This window comes from Andrographis paniculata, unplaced genomic scaffold (genome assembly GCF_009805555.1).
Source record: "Andrographis paniculata isolate CXL003 unplaced genomic scaffold, ASM980555v1 Contig69END, whole genome shotgun sequence".
NCBI lineage: Eukaryota > Viridiplantae > Streptophyta > Magnoliopsida > Lamiales > Acanthaceae > Andrographis > Andrographis paniculata.
In genome coordinates, this window is record NW_026137605.1 from 5,310,528 (window position 1) to 5,320,902 (window position 10,375).

Below are 10,375 nucleotides of genomic sequence, written 5' to 3' on the forward strand. Positions count from 1 at the left end.
GGTGGCAGCCAGACAATGTTTCAGAAAATTACAAAGCTTTTATTCTTGTTATTTTTCTACCCCGTTATAGACTCATACTCAACAAATAAGTTCATAATTATGTCAATCCTAATACCATCCGATTGAGGAGAAAATGATATTATCATCAGCATATGACAAATGAAAGATCTTGATTCTTCCTTTGGTTTTAAAAAATATTTCATTCGTTTCTTGAAACAATATGTCAAGGCTCCAAGAGATTAAGTCAGCTGCAATGATAAAGAGAACATGGGAGATAGGCTCTCCTTGTCTTAGACCCCCTTGAAGATTTAAAGAAACCTTCTAGCGAGCCATTAATAAGAATAGAAAACCAGAAATTTCAAAGCAGTGGCTGATAAGATGCACCACACCCTTAAGAAAAGAATGATAAGAATAGATTCATAAGGTTGGATTGAGATGGGTTTCTATCATAATTTAATTCACTCTCAGCAGCCTTCCTTTCAGCATTATCAAGAATGACAAATACATTGTTAAACACGTCATTTTTCCTACTTTTAAGATGTTTTTGGAGTCTTTTTAACTTGACATGGAGGTTAATTTGTCCAAATTGACATGTAGGAGCTGTCCAACTATTTTCCACAGCTTCCATAAAATTATGGTGCTTAACCCACATTTTTTTAAATCGAAAAGCTGACGGGAACCTCTGATCCCTGAACTTCACAGAGGTCAAGAGAGAAGCATGATCTGAGATATTCCGGTGAAGATGAAGGACATTTGTAGCATTAGAGAGATCCATCCAAGCATGATTATACATCACTTTATCCAACCTTCATTGTGAACAATGGTGAATCCGGTAAATCAAGTCATAATATGATCGACGATGAAACAACAGGACTTATTGATGAGCTTATTGAAGAATATGAGGTGGTTGTTACTAATAGAAAATAATCCCTCTAGAAGAACAATAAGCTGATTGATATGATATATCAATTGGAAGGAAAAATTAAAGAGAAAGATGTTGAAAATGAAGAGCTATTGGAAGAAACTTAAGATCTGGCTATCAAAGTCAAATAGTTGAAAGTTGAGAATGCGTGCTTGATAGTTGAAGATGTTCGACCTAAAAAAGGTACAAAGAAACTTGATGATCTCTAAATTTGAAAATATTTTGGAGATCATAAAGGCTTGGGGTATTATGATTTGACATATATTAAACCTACTACCTTTATTAAAAACAGACTTCTCATAAACTTGAAGATTCTAGATGTTCAGAATCTAAAGATGTTTGAGAAAGCTAAGAATTTCAGCAATTCAACACAAGCATAGAATGATAAAAAAACATTAAGGATGAAACAAGAGTCACAACAACAACATAACTGGGAGTATTACAAATTTTATGGTCATTTAGCCAAAAAGTGAGTTTAGTAGCTGACCTCTAATAGTGTACAATTTACATTCTTCTCCCCATGTCTTTTGATTATATTTTTCATGGATATTGTATGTCCAAAAGGTAATATAGGTAAAGTTACTAGTGCTTTTGCTGCTAAAGATTTGTTAAATCAAAGGCTTAAAATCCTAATATGAAATGTAGCAATTGTGTTAATTATGGTCACATTATGGAGCGGTATTTTCAATTTATAGGCTTTTCAGATAGTATTTCAAGGAATAAGTTTTTTAAGCATGATGTTAATAGTTTTGGTGTTTCTTCTTAAATTAAATGTGATAAGACTTCTCAAACTATTAATAGTGTATCAATTACATACGATGTTTATAACCAATTGATCAAGCTACTAAATGAGAAGAAAGGAAAATTAACTATCCAATTAAACGTGGTAGATACTTTCCTTGTCTCTACTTATAGCTTTGTTTCTCATAATGGGTGAATTTTAGACTCTGGATTCACCAATCACATGGTGGCTGATAAGAATCTTGTTTTCTATATAGATGTGTTACTAATGGTCCTATATCAGTTAACCCTCAATTGGAACTTCTATCAATGTTTTTTAAAGCAAAATATTCTATTTAACATATAAACTTTCTTTGGAAAGTGTGTTGTTAGTTACAATATTTTTTCTCTGTTTCTAAAATTGCATCCTTACGAACTCTTAGTTGAACTTACAATTTCACTATATTCTAGCTCATGTTCATTTGATTAATAGGGCATCTACTCATATTCTGGATGGAAAGAGTCTATATGAACTTTTCCATAATTCTAAGCTTTCCCTTTACACTTTAAAGTGTTTGTTTGTCTATGCTATGTTATCATTTTGAATTGTTCTGAAAAATTTCTCCCATACGCTCTTAGGCATTGTAAAAGATCTATAAGTTCATTGATCTTGATACTAACTCTTTTATTGTATCTTTCCATGTTTAGAAATGTGATAACATATTTCCTTTCAAGAAAAATAATTCTCCCTTCCTTGGAATCTTTAATTCAAAATAATCTTTGCAAGTTCACTATGATGAATAATTTGAATTTTGTGAAGATAGTCATTTGGAGGCATCTAAGATTCTCAAACCTCAACTGGCTACAAACAAAGATAAAACATCAAATTTTGATTTTGTATCATATTTTCTTGTTTACACTTAGGCTGCAACAAACTTTAAAAATCTAATAGGGTTTCACGTCATTCCCAGTAGTTACATGATTATGATGTGTCTATAGGTCAAGTGTCAGTTCTTGTGCAGAAAGTGTTTTTTATGTCCCTCAACATTTCTAGCAACAAATTCTACTTTCTTGCCAATCTTAACAAGAATGTGAACCACAATCTATTCAATAAGCACTCGTTGATCCCAACTGGAAGAGTGCTATGGACCTTGCTATGAAAGCTTTGCTTGATAATAACATATGAGTTCTTTTTTATTTACCTGATGATAGAAAACATGTAAGATATAAATGGGTATTCGATATTAAATACAATTTTATTATGGTTTATTAGAGCGCTATAAAGCTCATTTTTTTTTAATTAAATATTAAAACATTGCATCATAAACGAGAATACAGAAACCTAACACTATTACATAGTAAGAGCATGGCAAAACCAAAAGAGCAAGATTAACTGACCAAAATAAAATAAAAATAAAGTCAGCAGATGATAACTCAAAATAATAGCATATTTACTGTTTGATAAAAATTGTGTATTTCTTTAATTTTTATGTAAAAACCATCATAATATCTTATTTATGACATACTTTATTAATTTGTTTTGCTTGATATGATCAAAAGCCCATTTGTGCAGATTATTGATATTTTTTAGTCTTTTTAAGCGATGTTCTAGCTCAAAAATGACTAAATATGAAAGACAAGCGAAGGTGCGCCCAGTTGTGGCAAGCTATATTTTTTCTGCTTGCACCCTAAGCCGGCAACCAGACATCTACCACTGACCAGCGACATCCCAAAGCTGCCCAAAAATTTATCCAAATGTTGATCTCTCAGTGGTTATCCATTCAGATACTGGCCAACAACGATAGCACCGCTTGAGTTGTGTCGATGCCCTCCATCCAAGCCAGGCCAAGCAAGACAAGTGAGGAAGATCTGCACCCCAACTAAATCAGACCAGCCAAGCGAGCAATCTGGGAATTAAGGCAGTTCTAACTAATCAACCACCCAACTAGCTAACTGTCTAGCAGTTGCAACAATCTTTCAACTGCTGCTCTACAACCGCTCAACTGTTGCCAATTGTCGATCCATAAAATCTATAAATAGGGTCAGATTACTTTTGTAAACTACACTATAATCCGGTGTTTTACTTAGCAAATACTCTGTTCAATATTTGAGACCTCCAATCCTATTAGGGAGTTTTCTTAGTTAGTGGGGAATGGAGATTCTTTCCTTCCCTGACCGCCCAGTTAGTACTTTTGTAGGTGGATTTATTGCTTTGTTACTATTTTTATTTACTATTTTTATAATGTAAATTTACTGCTTTTTGTAAATGTTAATGGAATATCAGGAATTCTACATATGCATTTTCATCCCCGAACTCATGTTTATATTTGATTGTTTAATTCATGAATCTTGACAAGATGTGGAAGTTCTTCAGAAGAATTAATTATCTGAGCCTAATTTTGCATCGTATTCATTAATAGATTTGAGGTAGTTCATGGTAGTTAAGTACGCGGAAGTCTTTTCGACCTACTTAATACTGTTTTGAATTCAATTTTGATTAAAGAGAGATATCAAAAGAGTAAAGCCACTAATGAAATAGATTTTAGAATGATTAATTGGACATAGGCGCTTGTCTATCGGGTCTAAAAAATGTCTAGTGATAGTAGTTTTTCTTACTTATAATATGTTGAATCTGGGTGTCATTAAAGCATTGTTGTAAATAACTTATGATCAAGTACCAACAAGTCAAGAAACTAAGTTAAATGAACAAGAATGATTACACACATTTCTTCTTTTACTTTGTAATATATGTATATATTCCGCTGATTCATCTACATTATCCACTTATTTCATCAATGAATATCTAGTCATTAAGTAACGCACAAAGAACATACATATATCTTTGTACACCATTTTCGTTGATATATTACCGCTAACTTCCCATTATCACTATCAGTCACCACTCTCAAGCCTTCATACACACATATATATAAATATATCGCTCACGAACCTTCACTATCGTTCCGCTCAGAGTCGCTCTCATTGCATTTTCTGCTCGCAAGGCATCAACCCCCTTATTACCATTCTCCGTCCACCTTTATTGCTTTTTTTATTCTTCTATCAATTACAACTTTTGGCTTGCTCGCCAGCAAGCCAATTTACTGCTTTTCTGATCAACCAAACTCAGTAAGTGTTTTTTTTTTTTTTTAGTTTACATTTTATGACTTAAAATCCATATGTTCTACCTAGAAATTCACAAGTATAAAGAGTACAAAATCAACTGTAATACAACATTTTAGGGTCTACAACAACATCATTTTCCTTAATTCTATATCTGCTCATTTTCCATAAGCCTAGATGCAAACCTTTATAATCCATGTAAATCTCTAATATGCCAAACAAGTTATTAGCATGCTCAAGAGACAGACCCAAAGAGCTCAAATCCACCGTGATCCAATCTATCTGACCTAGGCCAAACCTACCACAACCATATAATTTTGAGGCCCAACGTAATGCTATAAGGCTCACCTTGTTTCCAAAAGTTTTATCCAAAGTTGTTGTTAAAATGGCCATTGTTATCTGTTTTATTTATTGTTGTTATTTATGGGTAGAAAATTTTACTAGTTAGATTTAATAATATTTTTCTCTATCGTGACCTTTATGTTGATGGAAAACTATTGACAAGTAATAATACCAAGGAAAGTTTTCAAATTCAAGAAATGTTTAGATGAAAATTTCAAAATAAAGATTTGATATCCATTCACTATTTCTTAGAGATTGAAGCTATATAGGCTACTAGTGGACTTATCTTTTCCAAAAGAAAATATACTATTGAACTTTTGTTTGAATTTGGATCCATTTTGGGTGCATACTTATTTTCATTTCAATGGTAAAACACCTACCATTACTGAAGATGTCCTTTAATTAATAATTATGTGGTATACCAACAAATTAATGGAAAGTTGATTTAGTTAACCATATCATGTTATGATATTGTGTTTATTGTGCAAGCCCTTAAGCAATTTATGCAGAAACTCAAGAAGTTACATCTATATATTATTTTAAAAGTGTTGAAATATCTAAAAAATTCACCCAGTCAAGATTTATTTTTTCTACCATTGAAAATTTTCATCTCAAAGATTATTGTGATTCTGACCGACCGGACTTCTTGTTCAATCTTTAAAAAGTTTGTAATAGGTTTTTGGATTCTTAGAATACTTTAGGATCTATGTATTACTTATATTAGTTCGGTAAGTCTTTATTGCAATAATACAGGTGCATTCTAAATCGCTACTAACTTTGTATTTTATGAGCAAAGCAAACATATTGAAATTGATTGTCATATGGTAAGAGACTATATTACTAAATGAATTGTTGCAATTAAATTTGTTACTTCTGTAAATCAATGTACAAATCTTCAAACCAAGAGTCTTGATAGTAAAACCCCTTCTCACTGGTGCAAACTTAACAATTTGTTTGATCATTTCTAGATTGTTGAACGTGGAAATTTGATTGAGGGAAAATATTAAAATTGTGACTTGGGTCTGAATCTCCAGGCATGTTATCTATTGGACTGATATTTTGTAATGTGATCTTCGAGCCGAAAATAAATTGATGGGCATCAATCCATTTATTGCGGAGTATAAAACCCTCTTAAGGCTACTTTTTTCTATGCATTCACGCAACCTTTCCTTCGTCTTCATCCTCTCTTCAAATATCACTATGCTAATCAATCTCACTTTGCCTCACTTCATCTCTCACACTCCACACCTTTCAAGTAGTCAATTAGACTACAACATTATGTTTTCAATTCTCTAGCCCTCTCACCGGTCGCGTACCAGTATTCCTTCGTCTCACATTGTTTATTTATTACTTACATTGTTTGTTGTTGTTGTTCTTTCACATCTCTCTCTTCCACAAGTTACCCATTTGATTAGTTATGAATCTCTGGTGTGTCGATATAATGTGGTGTACAAGGCTTAAGAAAAGCACTACTAGTGATGACTGAAATTGTTTCTTATTTCTTATGGTTGTATCGATCTAGTTTTACTATAGTTTCATGTATTTGGTATGTAATGTTTTGATTTACCTAGTGCCTCTCAGAGCATTGGATTTTTCTAATGTTAATTTATATGTTTGTTGGCTATTTCGAATCTCTGTAGTCTAAAGTGTTGTGTACCTATAACATGTATATTTCATGTACACCAAATAAAATTTGATTGAAGCGCAGATATGCATCACTCGCTATGAAATATATACTAAATACATTTTGCGTGCTTTAATTGTAACATCAACTCCCCTTAAATCGCGGAAAAACCATTACGATGAAAAATGCCAAAAGCCCATGTTTTGCATTGCATTGGAGCATATTGGAGAGTCCAGGTGAATAGTGTTGCACAACTACGAAATGAAACTGATTAATGGCGCCGCTAGCTGAGCTGTACGTGATGAAATTCAGTAATGAATGGCATTGTTTTGCTACCTGCCCTGCTCTCTTCTCTCAACTCAACTGCTCCAATTAATGTCCACTTTCGGCCTCCTCATCAATGTATTTGTATATACATACATGAATTTTGACCATTTTGGGTATCCATCCCTATCTGATTTGATTTTCCCCTTTTTTACTTTTTTTCTTTTATTTATTAAGAAAGCATCTTGTTAGTATAGGCAGGCATTGAGTGGATGTAACAGACAATTACAGTGTGTGTGTGTGCAGCGAACTTTTTCTTATTTGCTACTCTCACATTTTGCACTGCTCCTCAAAACAAAAGAAAAGAAAAGAAATTATACATCACATTACATTACAGGCAAATGGATTCCCAACTCACCACCGCCAATAAACCACCTAACCATCAAGTAGGAGTGCAGCGGCTGCCGGTGCTCCCCTGGAAGACACGTCTGAGTCTATTCTTCCTCAGCGCCATCAACGACGCCGCCCGCCGCACCGACGGAACCGTCAACCGCCGCCTCTTTGACGTGATAGAATTGTGCAGCTTCAAGACGCCTCCCGACCCCAAGCCGCGCAACGGCGTCACCACCTCCGATCTCACCATCGATCCTTCTCGGAACCTCTGGTTCCGGATCTTCCTTCCTTCCCCAAACGATGATCCTCCTCGCCTCCCCGTGGTTGTCTTCTTCCACGGCGGCGGGTTCGTCTATCTCGCCCCCGATTTCAAGGCTTACGACAACGTCTGCCGTCGCTTCGCACGAGAGATCCGGGCCGTGGTTGTCTCCGTGAACTACCGTCTCGCGCCAGAGCATCGGTATCTGGCTCAGTACGACGACGGATTCGACGTTCTCAAATTCCTCGACGACCGGAGCGACGTCCTGCCGGAGAATGCAGATATTTCACAGTGCTTTCTGGCCGGAGACAGCGCCGGAGGGAATCTGGCCCACCATGTGGCTAAACGTGCTTGCCAGTCAGAATTCAATCGCCTCAAGGCAAGCCCATTCCCGCTCCCGTTCCCATTCCCATTCATAACTCAACTGCCAACACACACTACACAACACTGGACTAGGCTCCACACTATTTGATTATATAATAATACTATACATACACTCGCACTCACACTCACAAATCACTTGTGTTTATTTAACCAGTCAATCATAAAGCTTTGGTTAATTTGATATATAAATAGATAGATCGATAGATAGATAGATAGATAGGAACTGTTAATCAGAAGACTGAATTCAAAGATTTGATTTGATTTGACAGGGACAGATAGCAAGCAGTCAATTAAGTTTGAGTGTGGCTGTGGATGTAGACGTTGTAGTGAATCTGTCCACCTAATTTGTCATATTAAATGGCACACGAATTTGTAAGTAATTATTACACTAATTATGGATTGTATTAGTAAAAATAAATATAATTTAATAAAATAATATAATTATTAAGTAGTTAATAAGTATTTTAGTAAAAATAATTATAATTTAATAAAATTATTATAAATTAAAATAATTAAAATAAAAAATTATAAATTTTTAAAATATGATTAAAATGTATAATTATATTTTAAACAAATAAAATAATTTATTATGTAGGACTAATCGAAATGGAAATAGTGCACAAACTATATAGAACAAATGTAGCAATAAATGTGTATGTATATATATTTTGTGGTGACTGATAAAATTTTTAAATATATATATTATTGATCGGATTGAATAGGTAATGGGAGTGGTGGCCATACAGCCCTTTTTCGAAGGGCAGGAACGGACAAGGTCAGAGATAGAATTGGCGGGCGTAGACGCCGTAGTGTCGACGGAGAGGACGGACTGGATGTGGAAAGCATTCATGCCGTTGGAAGATAAATGGGACCGCGACCACGAGGTTATCAATGTGAGTGGGCCCCGTGCTCCCGACATATCGAAGCTCAAGGATTTCCCGGCGGCTATGGTCGTGGTCGGGGGCTTCGACTCCCTCAAGGACTGGCAGCTAAGGTACTATGAATATCTCAAGAAGTCTGGCAAAAAAGCGTATCTAGTGGAGTTCCCAGACATGATTCATGCCTTCTACATATTCCCTGAGCTCCCTCAATCGGCTCACCTCATTTCCGAAATCAGACAATTCATCTACGCCCACTGTTAGTTTAGTTTAGTTTAGTTTCGTTCGAATCATTGAAACCTACCTGCTGCATATATAGAATTTTAATACTTGTAATGCAATGCAATACAATTGGATTAATTCTAGTTTATTCTCTCTGCTTTGCTTTCAATTGCACTATATCTATTTTTATTTTTAAATCATTTTTGTTTTGACTATTTATTTTATTAGGATTATGGCCCCAAACAAATATTTGCAGAACCTTAACAATGACAAAAATAAGAACGAGAAATTTAAAGGACACAAAGATATACGTGGTTCGGTTAAGATGACCTATTTTTATTTTTAAATCATTTTTGTTTTGACTATTTATTTTATTAGGATTATGGCCCCAAACAAATATTTGCAGAACCTTAACAATGACAAAAATAAGAACGAAAAATTTAAAGGACACAAAGATATACGTGGTTCGGTTAAGATGACCTACATCCACGGGCAAAGACGGAACAAACGTTCATTATCAAGAGAGGAATACAAAATAGGCTCGAATAGAATTCAAAAGCCCACAACTCTCAATCTCCCAAAACAACCTTAAAGCAAAACAAGTAACCCACGAATATATATGGAAAGACTACTTGTATAATTTTCGTATGTATAAAACCCAACCCAAGGCTACCAATTTATAGGAGAAGATTTATGGAAACTGTCACCACAATCAATGTGGGACAATATTTTTCTTCAATTCTTAAAATATTCCAATGTGGGACAAAGCCACATAAAAAATCTCCACTTTGGCGTGTCAAACATTGACAAAATAGTGAGTCTGCTCCACCTTCTCCACAAAAGCCCCATTGGGCTCAATCACCGACACTGAACTCCAATACAACTCAAGCACTATTTGAACTTGAGGACTGGAAAAGATTTTGTAAACATATCAGCAGGATTCTCCTTTGTATCAATTTTCTGAACGCAGACCTTCTCTTCAGCAATGATACCTCGGATGAAGTGATACTTTACATCGATGTGTTTCGTTCTGTCATGATGCCTTTGATCTTTAGTCAAGTGTATCGCACTTTGACTATCACAATGAATAACAGTAGTACTCTGATGTAGACTGAGCTCGCCCAAAAGACCTTTCAACCATAAAGCTTCTTTAATTGCTTCTGTCACTGTCATATATTCTGCCTCTGTAGTAGACAATGCCACAATTGGTTGTAAGGATGCTTTCCAGCTAACTGCATAACCGTCAA

The 10,375-nt window shown here is 34.8% G+C and overlaps 1 protein-coding gene across 1 annotated transcript; it reads left to right on the forward strand.

Annotated features, from left to right (window-relative positions):
- The first annotated feature begins 6,971 nt into the window (after nt 1-6,971).
- Nucleotides 6,972-9,276, forward strand: LOC127263384 (probable carboxylesterase 18). Its single transcript, XM_051292377.1, has 2 exons — nt 6,972-8,023; nt 8,751-9,276. Exons 1-2 carry the CDS (start codon nt 7,394-7,396, stop codon nt 9,168-9,170), a joined length of 1,050 nt encoding a protein of 349 aa, XP_051148334.1. The 5' UTR covers nt 6,972-7,393; the 3' UTR covers nt 9,171-9,276.
- Nucleotides 9,277-10,375: the final 1,099 nt, after the last annotated feature.

Coding starts and splice junctions, on each gene's coding strand:
- LOC127263384 (XM_051292377.1), top strand. CDS start 7,394: ATGGATTCCCAACTCACCACCGCCAATAAACCACCTAACCATCAAGTA. Junction 8,024..8,750: donor CAGAATTCAATCGCCTCAAG/GCAAGCCCATTC, acceptor CGGATTGAATAG/GTAATGGGAGTGGTGGCCAT.